The sequence below is a fragment of the Corylus avellana genome, chromosome 1 (genome assembly GCF_965113065.1).
Source record: "Corylus avellana chromosome 1, dhCorAvel1.hap1.2, whole genome shotgun sequence".
Classification (NCBI taxonomy): domain Eukaryota; kingdom Viridiplantae; phylum Streptophyta; class Magnoliopsida; order Fagales; family Betulaceae; genus Corylus; species Corylus avellana.
Window position 1 is genome coordinate 46,877,130 of NC_142490.1, and position 17,101 is coordinate 46,894,230.

Consider the following 17,101-nt stretch of genomic DNA (forward strand, 5'->3'; position numbering starts at 1 on the left):
ACAAAAAAAAATTTTTGAGGGAAGGCTAATGACTAAAATTAAAATTTACTTTTTTTCTTTCTTTTTTTTTTTAACTTATTTGGGGGGTCCATAGCCTACCATGGTCCCCCTCCCTCCGTCACTGAGAGACACTAATCTAATGAAATAGAAACTAAATCAAGATAAACTACAAAACTTAGTTAGCGTTTGTACGAGGTTTTTACTCATCCAGACCCAACTAGGTTAATCATGACTAAACTAGGATTTATGATGCGGTGCATTCATATGCATTGCAGACGAAATTGCTGACGAGCTTCTCCGGGGTCTATAAAAACTTAAAACTCTAATATTAGCTATATTTAGCTAACATTACCTCTTTTTCATCACACTAGCAACCTGTTGCTAATTACTGCTTGAAAAAATTGAAAAAACAAAAAAAAAAAAATGTCAACAGTCATTTTTGGTTCTTTATCTCATTAGCTAGCTAGCTTCTTCCTCCTTGAAACTCAGGTTTCTTTCTTTTTTTTTTTCTTTTTTTTTTTTTTTTTTGTTTCCAGCGTTTTCATTGAAACGTATGGCTACAAGGAGAACGATGAATTGGAGGGAATCCATTTAGTTAAGGAAAATGTTAGGCTTATAAACACATTTTATAAAAAAAAAAACTTTTACAAATTGATGTGGCACAAAATGATTGGGTTTCTCAAAATTTGAGTTTATTTCATATCCAATCATATTGTGCTGCATTAGTTTGTAATTTTTTTTTTTCTATAAAATATGTTTGTAAGCCTAGCAATATTTCTCTTTAGTTAAAACAAGAGAACATTTTTATCCAAAATATTTGTTTTTGACAAAAATACCTTCATGTTTTAACTAATGGATTCCCTCCCCATTTCATTTGAAATAGAGACGACCCAGGTCCCGGCTACAGCACGCTGTGCTGTTTTGTCTGACTATAGTTCGTAGAAGAGGTCAGAGACATATAATGCTTCACAAGAAGATCCCAAACCCCATGAATTGAGATTAATTCAAGTGTGGGAGATATCCCAACCCCTTGAACTGCGTTGACGTATGTCTAATGTGTGACCGGATGAGGGAAAAGGAAAAGAGAGTGTTGGCAAGAATATATAATAATACAAAAATGAGAATAATATTTAAAAGAAAGTAGGAAAGAGAATTGAGAATAGTTAAAATAGGAATTGTATTTTTGTTTAGGTATTTTACATAATGCAATTGGAGAGGAGATTGAGATGCTCTACGTATTCTAGATTTTCATACGCAAACAAGATAAATCATTGAAGATTAATTATTCTAACAAACTGATCAAATTGCGGCCATTAGATTGTCACAAGCTTACATGATTCGGCACCAAACTTACACGCACAAACATGATAACATAGTAGTGTAAAATTTCAGGTTACTTAATTGGGTAAAAGCCCAAGTGATCATAGCTAGAAGTATCCCGTAGTACTTTCTTGGAGGAGTGAGTTTAGTTCCATGAGTAGAGGGGAGTTTATCAGTTTAGAACCAAGTGTACTTGGTTTTTCCAAATTAAGCATGATATCTGACTCATTGAATTACCAAACCTGTCATATATAGTCCAACGTACAGTTGAACCGACATTTTCAAGAAACTTGGATATGGAACTGGAATCTCATTAATGGGTCTAGCGAATGGAGGGCGTAGTGGTCTTGTGAAACCGACGAGGGAGAAAATATCTGGGAAGAAGGTCCCTAATAAATTTCAGAGTGAACTTCGAAGTAGTCATGAAAGCGTGATACAAAGGGAACTGTAAGAGTGCGAAAACGGCCGCTGGAAGGAATGCAGCAGCATATATGAGCCAGGTAGTCCACCGCTTCTTCAAATAAACGATGAGCATAATGGTTGCAGCAAAAGAAAGCATGGTCGCCGCCACTGAGAAGAAAAGGAAGGTGAAGCCGAGTGTAAGTTTCCGCGGTAGAGAGTAATGGAAATCTTGGATCTGAAAGGGTGAGGTGAGGATAGAAAGGAACATGACTACTGAAGTTAATGAGCTTGCAAGGGAGAGAACGTCCATGACAGTGAAGACCAAGAAGAAAGGGTCGTGCAGGAGGATGGGAACCCCGGTCTCCTGATTAGAACCTCCAGGCACGGTGTAAGCAGCAGCAAAGGCGACGGTGGCAATGAGGACCGCAACAGTAGAGCAAGACTCGGAGGTCCGCTTCAGCCATTTTTTTGCCTCGGAAAGAAGACCTCTATGTTCGTTTTCGAAGAGCTCTTCGGCGGTCCCTTTCTCGTTGCGGTGCATATTATAATGGGAGGGTATTATCTTCTTCACCCGCTGCAGCATGTATAGAATCAAGAGCAAGCAGGTAATTGATTGTAGTATGATATATATTAAGATTACCAGAAATAATAAATATGTTATATATTTGCATGCCCAAGTACAGTAAACAAGCTAGCTAGGGGGGCTTACATTGAACCATCGCAACTCCTCTTGCAATTGGAGAGCAGGACCAAGCTTGGGACCTCCAGTATAGTTTTCTCCAGCATGGTGCAAGATGGTGTAGTGATCATTATCAATCCGTCGAACTAACCTGGCCAGCGGTACCTTCATCTTCTTTACATATCTAAAGATTTCCAATCGACGGTGCCGAACGGCCACATGCAATATGTTCTGGCCCTTATCACTTACATGCTCAACCGCCTGAGGATACACTCTAAGTATCTCCTCAACAATCTCTACTATTCCTGTTTTTGTTGCTAGAAGCAACGAGGTAGGAAGAGCTAGTGGAGTTTTCTCTCCCGAAGGGGTGCCAGCTTCATTGCCTGGTACTTTTCCTCCTTTAGTTTCTTCCATGTTATTTTGATCAGAAGGGGTACTCTTAGGGATGTCACTGCCTATTTCTCCAGTTTCCTGTCTATTCTCCATTAAATTTACATCATTGCCTCCTTTGGTACTACTAATGTCCTCCCACGACAAATCTCTTTTTATTAGGAACTTGGCGAGTTCGAAAGCTGATTCATGCCTTGTCTTTTCGTCATATATCCTTTTCATCACCGGCCAGCCTGTAAAAGTTCAAGATACATGGAACACACATATATAGAAACACATGGAGAGAGAGAGAGAGAAAGAGTATTGTACCTCGAAGAAATCTCCAAATTAATATGTTAATCTTTCTTAGCTCTGCCAAATAGATCTCAAACTTGATTAGATTCCAATATCTTACCATGCCAGCCCGTTCAAAGAAAATTTTAAAAATAAAGGTACGAAAGTAAATTCTTACATTACGTTAACTATATATTTCTCAATGATAAACTATTATTTATGTAAGAAATATAAATTTGATCTCCCTTAACTAATATTAATTAATAATTAGTGTATACACAAATTCCATCATATGTTAGCATCAACTATATTATCCGTTAGAAAATATCCAAAATATATTTTGAATCTATTTTGGATATATACTTGTTTTATTGGCTTAATTCGTATCATAATCGGATTCTGCTTGAGATTATTTGCATCTATAGACCGTATTGATTTATTTCTCTCATATATAGATTGATGTTATTCTGTAATATTTCATATTAATTATCTGATTTTTTTTTTTTCTTATTGTATTTTCTGTTCTGACCGATTTTATTCCACTATAAATATGCTGATCAGTTGTATATATACAGTTAAATCATTACAGAAATATACAATTCAATTATTTATTTATCTTAAATTATTTCTTCATTGTATCACATGAATTTTCCTCCAAATTGAATGGGTTAGAAGAACTTCCTTCAATTATTAAAAAAGCATGTTATTTTTACATATTCAAAAAATACATGTTATTTTTATATATTAAGTTGAAAGAATTTCTTCCAACTCAGTTTAATTTGGAGGAAAACTCTGTCGTATGAGTTTGCATGTGTTTTTCTTGCTATTGTTTTATAAATGTAGTGTATAACGTTTTTGTTTCTGTCTCTTTGCCTTTCTGTGAGGGAAGTTTAGTTCACTGTTATTTCTTTTGGGCCTGCTTTGTTAATTCATAACCATTCATAAAAATAATATATATTATATATACTTAGCATAATGCACTAAATACGTCATCTCATCTGTAAAATAAAAAAACCACGAAGGTGTGACAATGGTGTATTGTTGTGTACCTGAAGTAAGTACACGTACTACCAAAGAGTAGCACGTATTTGGCTCATGTGGCTCGGGGTCTTTTGGTTTATCATTGTTGTAGTCGTCCTCGATAATTGGATCAAACCCAGTATCTCCTTTCCTTTCAGTGTCCGTGCTAGGAACGCCTAACAGCCGTACGTGATACCATAAAGTTCCCAAGAAGTGGGGTTAATTTACTAAAAAAAATGGGAGAAACTAGAATAAACAACATTCTACGGTGCATTTTAAAAGTGCATCAAATACTTTTTAATTAGACGGGTGAAAAAAATTAAATGAGCAGAAAAATCATCTTTTTTTTTGTCCGACATCTATAATATTGCTTACTAACAGTTCCAAACATCTTACAAAGATGTCATCTGAGATGGTGGCAAAATCTCAGTGGTCTAGGTTCAATCATCACCACATGATAAAAACAAGATATAATTTGAAACAAGTGGAAATTGTTAACCACTCACTCAGAACAGTGCTTTATTAAATCGTAGAACATTAAAAATTGAAAAATGCAGTTTAGGTCCCAACTAAGTACACCTATCGGGGCCCTCAAGGAGTAGCTCATTCGGCTGTGGACCACGTCTCATGAAGCGGAGATCACTAGTTCGAATCCCCTCTCTCCCTTCCATTGTGTGGACATGTCAAAAAAAAAAAAAAAAAAGAGTACACCTATCGGGGAGTGGTGAATAGGTGTTGTCACAATATAAAGCCATTTAAAAAAAAAAATTATGAAACAAATTAATATCATTGATTAATTAACCAAACATCAAACCAAAATAAAATCCATTTACACACCAATAACAAACACTTTGTCTCTAAGATAACCAAACCCATGAAATTAACCAACTAAGAAGAATTTGATTGTACAAGTAGTGTACACATTCAAAATTTTTGTAGTTGATGCTTCCTTGTACTAGACAAGCAATTCGCTTGCCTCTTACTGCAGTAGCTTTAGAAGCTTTAGGCAATTTTCTCACATGGAATATTTAATTTAAATAGGGGCTGATTTGACGGAGTTAATGTTCGATCTTAGGATATTTGGCTCTAATATCATGTTAAATTACGAGTTATCCCAAAAACTTATATGAAGAGATAAATTTAATCACTTAATCAATCACTTTGTTGGGAATAAAATTACACTACAAGCCATCAGATTTTGGGCCTTAAGGCCAATGACAGGCCCACAGAGCTATTAATTAAATAGCAGGAGATACATTCCAAGTGGGGCTCTATTGGAATAATATTCTGGGTCAAGAAGTCCTACTAAAAGTCTAAATCGAAGTGGGATCCCAAGTCCAATTTCAGCTCTTAGAACTCCCAAATCAACTCAAATAAGAAGAACTAGTTCAAGTATACCCCAACTCTTCAGCCTATAAATAAGCTCCCTACACAAGGTAAGTAGATTGAAGATATCTTGTAAGTCGAAAATTATTCTAACAAACTTAATCATTACTTTAAAATGCATGTAATTCTCATATGAATGTATTCATAATTTTCATTATGTGATTCTCGATTGCATTTTTAAAATGTATATGAAAATCACATGCGTTTTGGACACATATCAATTTAATATATTAAATTTAAAGATTTTCCACTAATTTAGTTTGGAGAAACCAAAAACTCACACAACGAACTCCAACATTTTTTAAACAAAAATAGAAACAAATTTTTTCTTTGTTTTTTGCATTTTCTGGAAAGTGAAGATAAATAAGTTTATTAGATCGAGTTGAAGGATATCATACAATAATAAATGAATCTCTCGAGTAATCCATAGTTGCTGGAACTCCTGAATGCTGATGGAATGCTTGAGAGTAGCTGAAGCCCTATAATGTGATTACTATCTTCTTCACCGACCAAATTTGGATACCTTTCAGCTATTTTGAGTGCAAGATCTGTGTTTGTAGTTCAAACAGGAAAGCAAGTAGTATGTTAAAAAAAAAAATTAAAAAATTAAAAAATTAAAAAATTAAATATAAAAATTAAAAATAAATAAGAAATAAAAAATAAAAACAAGAACAAGAACATTCCCTACTTTAAGCTGTCCAACTTAGCATAACATAGCCATAAACTTGTGTTTTATATATTAGAATATTATCTTTCAATTTAAGTTTTTGACAATAAATAACAATTTAACATAGTATATCATATAGTAAAGGTCATAAGTTAAAATATTATCTCGTCATTTATCCCCTCTTTCAATCAAAAATTTTATAGGTTGGGGAAGACACCAACCATTTCATTTATACACATTGATTCAAGGGATCTCGTTGGCAATAAAAAAAATAAAACAAAATAAAAACTCACCATAGAACTCGGCAAGAATTGTCATGTGAAGAATGGTTTCACCATTCTTCCTTTTATAATGAGTCTCCGGGTGCATTTGTTTTGTTGCAATTTCTTCAGCTAGGAGCTCAAACATTTCAGTGTGGCCATAATGGGCTGCTCTGAAAAGAGGTTTTTCACCATGTTGATTATCTCTATCCAGCAATTCTGGAGTCACTTTTAATATCTCCTTCGCAAGGCTCGTCATATTGGTTGCCGCAGCCTCATGGAGAATGGTGTCCCCTAGCGCGTTTGACTTTTTCAGTAGGTTTAGATTATTATGATATTTCTTCAGCATTTCTTTGGTGATGCTCTCGCGTCCCACGTAGATTGCTATGTGGAGGATGGTATCATTGAACACTGTAAAGCGGTACTGATCATCGTGAGAAGAGATCTGCAGTACCTCTTCACCTTTAGCTATTGCTTTTGCCGTGTCCCCCTTCTTGATGCTGCTATAGAACTCATTAAAAAGTGGAAAATAATTATTTTTTCCCATGAGGGATATAGAGAGACAGAGAGCTGGAGTGAAAGAGAGAGGGAGAAGTTGTGTGTTTACTGTTTAGGCGTAATTAAGGACTCCCTCAATGAGAATTTATAGTTCCACTGTACTGGATAATTATAAGGACAGCAATGGATCTTTGGTTCAGTGAGGTTCTTGATTTCTAGTAGAGTTTGTTTCACTTCTTTCTTTATCATTTTTCTATTTTAAAGTATGAAGCAAAGAATCTGAAACTTCACTGAAGACTCCCGAATTTTTACCCGTTTTGAAATATTTTCTTTAAATTTCAAAATCTCTCAATTTAGCCCCTTGAAGTTTTAATTGCTCTCAATTTAGACCCTTCCATCAATTTGACTCGTTAACTTTAGACGGAACCCTAAACACGTGACATGCACGTGATTTTTTACCCCTTCTATACCCGTTATACCCTCACCCTCATCTTTACTAACTCTTTTTTTTTTTTTAATCAGCTCTTGTCGTGACTTATGGAGATGTTAACGACGAGGACGTAGATTTCCGACGGAGAAATCCCCAACCGGGACAACAACCTTGCAACACTGTCTTCATAAAACTCCTCCATCTCTGACAGCCCATCCTGAAAGGTGGGATTGTTTTTCCTACCGGATCTCTAGCCGAGACCCGCCTGGGTCACCAGAGACCCACGGCATGGGTCAAATTAGAGGGAATTTTTCCCTCCAAATTTCTGTTTTGGGTATGTTCTTCTTCCCCCTGTTCCTCCTTTGTTTCATGTGCTAGACTTGTGCCTCCTGTTCTATATTCCATACCCGTACGATTTCTTGTGCTCTGTTCTGGATTTCTTCGTCGAAAATCAACATCCTCGTCGTTAACGTCTCCATAAGTCACGACAAGAGCTGATTAGAACAAAAAAAAAAAATTAGTAAGGATGAGGGTGAGGGTATAACGGGTATAGAAGGGGTAAAAAACCACGTGCAGGTCACATGTTTAGGGTTCCGTCTGAAGTTAACAAGTCAAATTGACGGAAGGGTCTAAATTGAGAGCAATTAAAACTTCGAGGGGCTAAATTGAGAGATTTTAAAGTTTAAGGAGAGTATTTCAAAACGGATGGAAGTTCGGAGGTCTTTAGTGAAATTTCCCCTTTTCTTTTTTCCCTTTTTACAATCTCATTTTTGCTTCATTTTAGCGCAATGGAGTGATTCTTCTTCTTCTATTTTTTTTTTTTTTTTTCTAGTAAAAGAATATTTTGCTTTGTGCTCCGATTTTTTTTTTGAAAGACACTCACTCGCCCTTTTTCATATGATTTGATTACTACTCTAATAATTAGAATCCATACTTTCTTTATTTTAGAGCATCCCCATCAAGCTCTTCATATTTAACATTTCTTTAAATCTTTAACAAAATCCACGAAAAAACATCATTTATTAAACTCTTTATTTAAAGTTAAATTTAACATTTGCTTTTAACTCATCTCCAAATATAAAGACACCAAAAAGAAAAGCTATTTATTTTTTAATATTATTTTGGTTGTTGGGGTGGCATTTTGGAAAATCTCTCACATAAAATCAAAGTGAGTGAGTTTCATGGAAATTACATTTATTAATAAAAAATAATATTTAGTTAAAGTAAATAAATATTTAGAAAGTTTGATATTTAGTAACTTTAAAAAGTAGCTAGTTAAATAAATAAATAAATAATTCAAAGTTAAATTTAGAGAAATTTTAAAGAGCTTGATGTGAATGCTCTTAGTACAATATAGTGTTTCTTCCCTCTGGTTCAGTGAGGTTCTAATACAGTATGTTTCACTTCTCTCTCTCTTTTTCTATTTTAAAGGATCAAGCAAGGAATCTTTTTTCTTCTTTTTAGAATCTCATTTTTGCTACATTTTAGTGCAATGGTGTGTATCTTCTTCTTCATCTTTTTTTTGCTTTTTTTTTTTTTTTTTTCAAGTACAAGAATATTTTGCTTTGTGCTCGAATCTTTTTTTATTATTATTTTTAAAGATACTATCTCGTCCTTTTTCATATGATTTGATTACTACTCTTATTAAAATTCCTATTTGCTTCATTTTAGAACAATGAAGTGTTTCTTCCCTCTAGTTCAGTGAGGTTCTAGCTAGTAGAATATGTAATGCAGCAAGAAAAGGAAAACGGCAGAAAATAAACATAAATTCATGCTGAACAAAGTCTCACCGATCAACAATGTAATTATGCAAAGTCTTACCGCCAAAGGCAAGAGTAGTCACACCTCAAACAGAAAAATATCATCTCTTACAAAAATATCTAACTAAAATTATAATTCTTCATTGATCTCAAAGCTGTCTCAAAAAACCATTTAAATAGACTGACAATAACCCTAACCCTAATTTGACCGACTTTGGGCCAAAGCTCATTATTGAATTACAAATAAAACTAATAATAGAAATAAACTAAAATTAAGAACCCATTCTTGATTTTTCATCATGCATGTGTTTCACTTCTTTCTTTATCTTTTTCTTTTTTAAAGTATCAAGCAAAGAATTTTTTTTCTTTTCAAGTACAAGAATATTTTGCTTTTTACTCGGACCTTTTTTTTTTTTTAGGAAAAACTTCACAAAAGACCCTCGAACTTCCACATGTTTTGAAATACCCCCCCTAAACTTCAAAATCTCTCAATTTAGTCCCTTGAACTTTCAATTGCTCTCAATTTGGACCCTTCCATTAATTTTAGCCATTAAAAATTCAAAAAAAGACCAAAATATCCCTGATTTTTGTTTTTTTTAAAAAAAATAAAAAAACGTTTTGGAAGTTGAAATTTTATACAAAAATCAAGGGTATAAACGTCATGTGACGTTTAAAATCTGACGGAGGGGTCCAAATTGAAAGCAATTGAAAGTTCATGGGACTAAATTGAGAGATTTTAAAGTTTAGGAAGGATATTTCAAAACGGATGGAAGTTCGAAAGTCTTCAATGAAGTTTCCCCTTTTTTTTTAAAGACACTCACTCGTCCTTTTCATATGATTCGATTACTACTCTTATTAGAATCCCTATTTGCTTGATTATAGAACAATGAAGTACGTACTAGTAGAGTATGTTTCACTTCTTTCTTTATCTTTTTCTATTTTAAAGTATCAAGCAAAGCAAAGAATCTTTTTTTCTTTTCAAGTACAAGAATATTTTGCTTTTTGCTCGGACCCTTTTTTTTTTTTAAAGACACTCACTCGTCCTTTTCATATGATTCGATTACTACTCTTATTAGAATCTCTATTTGCTTGATTATAGAACAATGAAGTACGTACTAGTAGAGTATGTTTCACTTTCTTTCTTTCTCTTTTTCTATTTTAAAGCATCAAGCAGAGAATCTTTTTTCTTTTCAGGATCTCATTTTTGTTTCATTTAGCACAATGGAGTGTTTCTTCTTCTTCTTCTTCTTCTATTTTTTTTTTTTTTTTCGAGTACAAGAATATTTTGTTTTGTGCTCGGATCTTTTTCTTAAAAGACACTCACCCGTCCTTTTTTATATGATTTGATTACTACTCTTATTAGAATCCCTATCTGGTTCATTTTAGAACAATGAAGTCGTTTTTCTTCCCTCTGGTTTAGTGAGGTTCTAGTAGAGTATGTTTCACTCCGTGCTTTCTCTTTTTCTATTTTAAAGTATCAAGCAACGAATTTCTTATTTTTTTCATTTTAGAATCTCAATCTTTGCTACATTTTAGCGCAATGGAGTGTTCATTTAGATATATATATATATATATATATACAAGAATATTTTGCTTTGTGGCGAGACAAGAATTCCCGATCACACCCCTGTTGGAATGAGTGTACGATCGGAACACTCGAGGGGAAAATGTGACGTCTTCTTTCGAATAGAAGCAGATAGGGATATCAGTGCACTGCTTCTATTTTATTTTAGTTTTATCTCTAACACTATCTGCAACATAAAGTAAGATCAGAGCCCTGCTTTATCCCGATTCGATCAGTTGCCAACCAAACCAATGATAGCAACCTCTCTAACCACGCTTATCCTAAGATAGAGGATGCCCTTTTGAGTTTTGAGGGCCGAATTCATGGAATTCCAGCCTGCGAACGCTCAATTGCAACAAGAGATGAGTAATCATATACATGATATTGAGTTGTTATCATTTTCTTTCATGCTTTGGCTTGTTAATGATATTAAGTTTTAATCTCTCAATTCATTACTGATCTTTATTATAATCCCTATTAGCTTCATTTTAGCAAAATGGAGTATTTCTTTCCTTTTTCTACGGGGAAAATACACTCCCCTGCGTGATATTTAGCCCCAAAATGCCACAAGGAGTAAAATGTAATTTACATTAAACTTTGTGGGGGTGCTAAATGCTAATGCTACTCAATTTTTGTACATATTAATAATAGTAATTTTTTTTAAAAAAAAAAAAAGTTTAAAAAATAAGGTGGGGGAGAGTCTCCCCTCTCCGCCACATGAGGGTGGCGAGACCACCCACTTACTTAGGGGTGGGGTCCAGTCTAGCCCTAACTCTTGGGGGTGGCTTGAACCACCCACTAACTTTTCAGAAGTAGTCCGACCACTTTTTGGGAAATTTCAAAAGTAACTCAGGCCACCTCCTACCTTTTGAGGTAGCCAAACCATGCCTGACCTTTATATGGTGGCTTGACTATCCTCTAAGAATTTGAAGGTGACTTAACCATTCTCATTATATAGGATAATTTTAAGGGTTAAATTCACTTTACTTTCCTGAAGTTTTAGGAATTTTTCAATTCGAACCTCAATATTTAAAAATTGGCAATGTACCCCCCTAATATTTCAAAAATTTACAATTCAGACCCTCCGTTACTAGTTTCTATCTAATTTGATGAAAATCATCCCATGTGCGTCTCACGTGGGATTTTGATGCCCTCTATTCCAATTTTGCCCTCATTAAAACCTATGAAATTGAGGGTAATTACGTAATTTCATAGGTTTTAATGAGGGTAATTACGTACTTTCATAGGTTTTAACGAGGGCAAAATTATAATAGAGGGCATCAAAATTCCACGTGGGATGATTTCCATCCAATTAGAATGAAATTAGTAACGGAAGGTTTAAATTGAAAATTTTTGAAACATTAGGGGATACATTGCCAATTTTTAAACATTGGGTTCGAATTGAGAAACTCCTAAAACTCCAGGGGGGTAAAGTGAATTTTTCCCATATTTCAACTACAACAACCAAACAATTACCAAAAGGAACAGGAAGATGAAAAGACAAAAACTAATTTGTAAACACTTCAGACATTGTTAATTAAGACAACAAAGGCAAAATCCAAACAGGGAAAGAGGGATAGATTAGGATTTAAATTTTTTAAAGAAATTGTAGATTTTAAAATTCTCAGCAGTAATAGGCTACATTTGTTAAGCCATTCGATAAAAAAATAAAATAAAAAGACTGAATTTTTATATTTTTAGAATCTACAATTTCTTTGAAATGACCGGATGCTTATTGGGGGAAAGAGAAATGAGGAAGAAAAAGGACATTGTAGGTAGGCATAGCAAATGACCGCTCTAAGTGCATATAACACAGAGCTCTAAATCGTACGTGGCCTTTTAGGGAGAGACTCAAGGAAACTGTGCAGCAGATCACTGGCGGTAAACCAAGCAATGTTGACATACAGAGAGAACTGAAGTATAAGAAAAATAGTGACTGGATAACAGGCGATTGTGTAAATTGGAATTGCAGCCCAATGTAGCCTCTGCCGCATCATAAGCACAAGTGTAGCAGAAAAAGCAACCATCATAGCCGCCACGGAATAGAACAATGTAGTTAGACCCAACACTAGCTTCAATGGAAGAGACCTTCTGAAATCCTGTTCATCCATTCTCGATGTCATAATGGATAGGAAAACTACCACAGAAGTCAGGGAGAAACAGAGCGATAACGTGTCTGAGATTGTGAAAACCCGAAATGAAGTTGCGTTGAGGAGCAACGGATGGCCAGTTTTTGAGTTGGGACCCCCAGGAATGGTGTAAGCACAGGTAAAAGCGACGGTGGCTATTAGGACAGCAACTATAGTGCATGCCTTTGTTGTTTGATCTATCCATTTTCGGCCATCATTTATCAGATCCTTATGTTCGCCGCTGAACAATTCGTCAGCAGTTTGACCATTATTATTTCGGTGGTTGATGAAATATGGAGGCACCATTTTCCGCACTCGCTGCATTCATAGGAAACTATTTAGATCTTATGCATAAGGGTGTCAAAAAGTTCGTCCTACATCTAAATTATGCCCTCCAGAAGTTGTGCTTCTTGCATGCTCTCCAGAAAGCAAGGAGACTCGTTAGAATATAGTAGAAATGAATAAATCTACCAGATTGAGCATTAATTTATGACAATATGGGAAGTCATCAATGACTTTCTGAACCTTTTTTAACTCATCCTCCCAAGCTTCTAAATTTTGTAATAAAGTCCACTTTTCTTGAGGAAATTATTAAGAAAACCCAACAATGAAATAGTTGATGAATGGAAGGAAACCAAAAATATTCTAAAATGGAATGAAAGGAAAATAAGGACCTTAAACCATTGTATCTCTGACTGCATTAAAAGGGCTTCCCCTGGCCTGTCCCTCAGCTGACGCTTACTTCTGTAGTATGCTGCTTGATGCAAAATGCTGTCACCATTGCCGTTGAGCCTCCTTGTCAGCCTCGATCTCGGAACATCCGAATGTTGGAGAAGATCGAAGATCTCTTTCCTTCGATATCTTGCTGCAACATGAAATATGTTCTCACCCTCGGTATTTACGTTCTCAACTGCCTGAGGATACAGTTTAAGAATGACCTCAACAAGCTCAGTGATCCCATTTTTTGCGGCTGAAATTAGTGGAGTCTCATGAGATGAGATCTTTTCTGAGGTCTTGCTCTGTTGTTGATCTGTTCTTGTTTTAGTTACATTAATGTTGGGGATCGGAGAGATTGTTTCAGGATTTTCCCCAACGTTTGTTCTATAAATCCAGCTAACGTCGTTCTTAGCTAGAATGGTTGCAAGCTCTTTCACTACCTTGTGCTGCTTTTTTTTTTCCCAGAGTCTTCCTATGGCTGGCAATCCTATTGGGACCCCATGACAAAGAGCAAGATGAGATTAGCGTTCCCCAAAAATAATTAAACGTCAAGACCAACACACCAATTCAGCGGAAGCAAATATACAGATTTAATATCGACCTATGGTTATGAGCAATTTACACTACTTATGCTAATATATATATAGTAGGTTTATACCTTGACCTATGCACCAGCACCTCCAAATTATACTTGAAATGGCTGCAAATATGTATAACCAACATAATTAGAGAAAGATTTATATATTGATTACAAATAAAATAAAATAAAAAGGAATATTAGTTTAATGGAATACTACTCTAATTGGAATATATAGAAATCTATAATGGTATTACATCAAATGGTTTGTGTTTCATGGAAAGATAAACTTATTTTTTCTTGGAAAATAGACATGGAATATAAACTGTTTAATTGTGCGAAAAAATTGCATAATTTTAAATTTTGGTATCATGGTATTTTGCAGGGATTTGATCATGACTTACCAAAAACCCGAGGGGAACTCCTGTCGCAGCCACCCTCTAGATCTTGTCTTTGACTAGAAGAATTATGCGTTTCATGGTCGTCATCTGGAAGGCCTGCATTAAAAATGCAAGTTCAGCTATCCCAATGTTCTGGGGTCTAAAAGTAGAGTAATTAACCCGAAATTAATTGGATGTGCAAATTGTTGAAGAGGCTAGGGTGACATATTTGTGAGGCATACAGCGATAGAGTAGCTCTTCCAATATGTTCATGGGGTATCCACTCTTGAAAGCAGATGTCATGTTAGCGAGCAGCTGAAGACATGTCATGCCATTTTCATCCTTCAATTCTATAAGCGATTCGTCACGTTTTAGTAACTGCAGAGCTGTTTCTGTAATTAAGAAATCCAGAGAGAGAGAGAGAGAGGGAGATATTTGAGATAAGAAATTCGATTGTATTGTTCAACTTGAAATGAAAGAGAGGCAAAGCCTACCAAAGTTTTGGCCGATGACAGCTACATGAAGAACGGATACGATGTCGTTTCTCCTGCGGTGCTTTCTCCAGTCCTGAACTTGAGGAGCTAAAAACTCAACCATATTTGTCCGACCAAATGCAGCGGCAGTAAACAAAGGAGTTTCACCTCCCCTGTTTTTAGTTTCAAGTAGCTCTCTGTCTCTACCAACTAACAGACGTGCCATTTCAACACTTCCTTCTGCAGCCGCCACATGAAGTGGTGTGTTACCATATTCATTCTGCAACTCATGCAGCTCCAACCCCACCATTGCATCAACACTGAGAAATTTTTCGAGCAATTTAACGTTTCCGCTGTACACTGCGATATGAAGCGCGTTGTCCTTGGTGACCGTCAGAGGAAAATACAGGACTTCATTATGTTCCATGAAGTATCTTTCCATCGTTTCCCAGTCCTCCTTCACGACTGCTCGATAAGGCTTGGTCATTCTTGCAACACTCGCCATCTCTCTCTCTCTCTCTCTCTCTCAAGCTATGAGAGCAATCATGCTTTGTTCCATGGGCCGCTAACAATTTAAACAACGTTACTGGTATCTACTTTGCTTGGTCGAGTAACAAAGGGAAGCATTATAATCATAAAGAAAAAGCTTGTCGCTGCATTTATTCCTTTTTCACCTTTGTTCTTCGATTTAAACTTGCCTTCCATGTTTAATCAATCTCATACTTCCATGGGAACGCTCTGCTCACAACGCTTAAACACCATAATTGTGTCTTACCTGATTATTGTTAGAGCACTAGATTTTTCTTAAATGTAGAAATCAAACTACTTTTTCTTTTTCATTTAAATAAAATCCACACTAGCATTCCTTACCATTTCTCAACGTACACCAATTACATATTCTTTAAATTAAATGCTATGAAAAAAAAATCATTTAAAAATTATTTCACATAAATATTAGAGGAAAGATAAACTCTTTTTATATTAAAATAATGTTTAGAGAACCAAAAGTGATATCCTAAATCTAGGGTGACACTTCTAGTTCCTTTGGTGTTCCCTTAACCAATAAAACACCAAAGAAATCTGTATCATGTGATTTTTTAAAAGTATTTCCTACATTTAGGGAAGGAAATTTTATTTAGGAAAGTTGTTCCTTTGGTGTTCTATTAACCAATGAAACACCTTATTGGTTCCCTAAACATTGAAAATACTATATTTCTACCCAATATGTAGAGAACCAAAAGTGCTTCCTTATGCATTATTTTATTACAAATCATTTCTTTTTCCTCTCTCATCTGTTTACCTTTTTATTGGGATTGTGTTGAAATTTTGTGAAAAAATTAAGGGTAAGTAGAAACTTATACTTTGTAAAGAAAGAATATTTAATTGATATAAAAAAAAAAAAAAAGACACATAATGGGAGCTATTGTGAAGCGTATTTGGATAGGAAAGCAAAAAATAGTTTAATTCCTTAAATTTAAAGAAAATTAAAAGGAAGCGTCTAGGAATACAAATAAACATAAACATCATAATTGTGATACCTTTGTTGCAGCATGGGTATGGTGAATTGCAAAAATAAACATTGTAATACCAATAGTAGATCAATAGGGTATATTAACCAAATTGAAGGATTGTGAGAGACATTATAAATTGTGGGTAAATTGGGAAGACAAATGTAGTTTCTCCAAAAATAAATATTCCACTAAATCAAAGGTAAAGCTGAAAATCTAATGGAAAATGATCTTCTCTAGTCCTGTTGGACTGGAGAGGTCTCCTCCAGTTAATGACCAAGATGGCCCTAGGAAAAATCCTTATGCCACATATCTCACATATTTAAATATAATAAAATATTATTTTTTATTTAAAAAAAAAATAAAAAAACTAAAATAATATAATAATGTTTTTTTCTTTTGTGATTTTTTCTTTATATGGCCCTTAGGGTGGTCCGGCCACCGCAAAGGGTCATATAAATAAATAAAAAAATTTGCTTGGACCTTGGGGGTGGTTGATCCACCCCCAAGGGCCATGGGGGTGGCCAACCGGAACCTCAAGGGGTGGCCATTCCAAGGCCAAACGGTGGCCCTTGGGAGTGGTCCGGCCACCCCAAGGGCCATATAAAAAAAAAACATTATTATATTATTTTAGTTTTATTTATTTTTAAAATAAAAAATAATATTTT

The 17,101-nt window shown here is 35.0% G+C and overlaps 2 protein-coding genes across 2 annotated transcripts; both read right to left on the reverse strand.

Moving 5' to 3' along the window:
• Positions 1 to 1,642: 1,642 nt before the first annotated feature.
• On the reverse strand, positions 1,643 to 6,944 carry LOC132170160 (uncharacterized). Its single transcript, XM_088515915.1, has 6 exons — positions 6,431 to 6,944; positions 5,869 to 6,018; positions 4,114 to 4,260; positions 3,101 to 3,142; positions 2,432 to 3,024; positions 1,643 to 2,296 (listed from the first exon to the last, which is right to left on the reverse strand). Exons 1-6 carry the CDS (start codon positions 6,942 to 6,944, stop codon positions 1,643 to 1,645), a joined length of 2,100 nt encoding a protein of 699 aa, XP_088372041.1.
• Positions 6,945 to 12,384: 5,440 nt separating this feature from the next.
• LOC132170161 (uncharacterized) lies at positions 12,385 to 15,430 on the reverse strand. Its single transcript, XM_088515920.1, has 5 exons — positions 14,947 to 15,430; positions 14,695 to 14,844; positions 14,477 to 14,569; positions 13,453 to 13,982; positions 12,385 to 13,096 (listed from the first exon to the last, which is right to left on the reverse strand). The coding sequence occupies exons 1-5, from the start codon at positions 15,428 to 15,430 to the stop codon at positions 12,470 to 12,472; spliced, it is 1,884 nt and encodes a 627-aa protein (XP_088372046.1). The 3' UTR covers positions 12,385 to 12,469.
• Between the last annotated feature and the right edge of the window lie 1,671 nt (positions 15,431 to 17,101).

What these genes read in the sequence shown, in the direction of transcription:
- LOC132170161 (XM_088515920.1), bottom strand. Translation starts at nt 15,430, where the DNA reads ATGGCGAGTGTTGCAAGAATGACCAAGCCTTATCGAGCAGTCGTGAAG. An exon ending in GGAAGAGCTACTCTATCGCT is followed by an intron (nt 14,570 to 14,694) that starts GTATGCCTCACA and finishes TTTTTAATGCAG; the next exon opens with GCCTTCCAGATGACGACCAT. An exon ending in GAGTTCCCCTCGGGTTTTTG is followed by an intron (nt 13,983 to 14,476) that starts GTAAGTCATGAT and finishes GGGTCCCAATAG; the next exon opens with GATTGCCAGCCATAGGAAGA.
- LOC132170160 (XM_088515915.1), bottom strand. Translation starts at nt 6,944, where the DNA reads ATGGGAAAAAATAATTATTTTCCACTTTTTAATGAGTTCTATAGCAGC. An exon ending in AGTACGTGTACTTACTTCAG is followed by an intron (nt 3,143 to 4,113) that starts GTACACAACAAT and finishes TCTATTTGGCAG; the next exon opens with AGCTAAGAAAGATTAACATA. An exon ending in AGGAGTTGCGATGGTTCAAT is followed by an intron (nt 2,297 to 2,431) that starts GTAAGCCCCCCT and finishes TACATGCTGCAG; the next exon opens with CGGGTGAAGAAGATAATACC.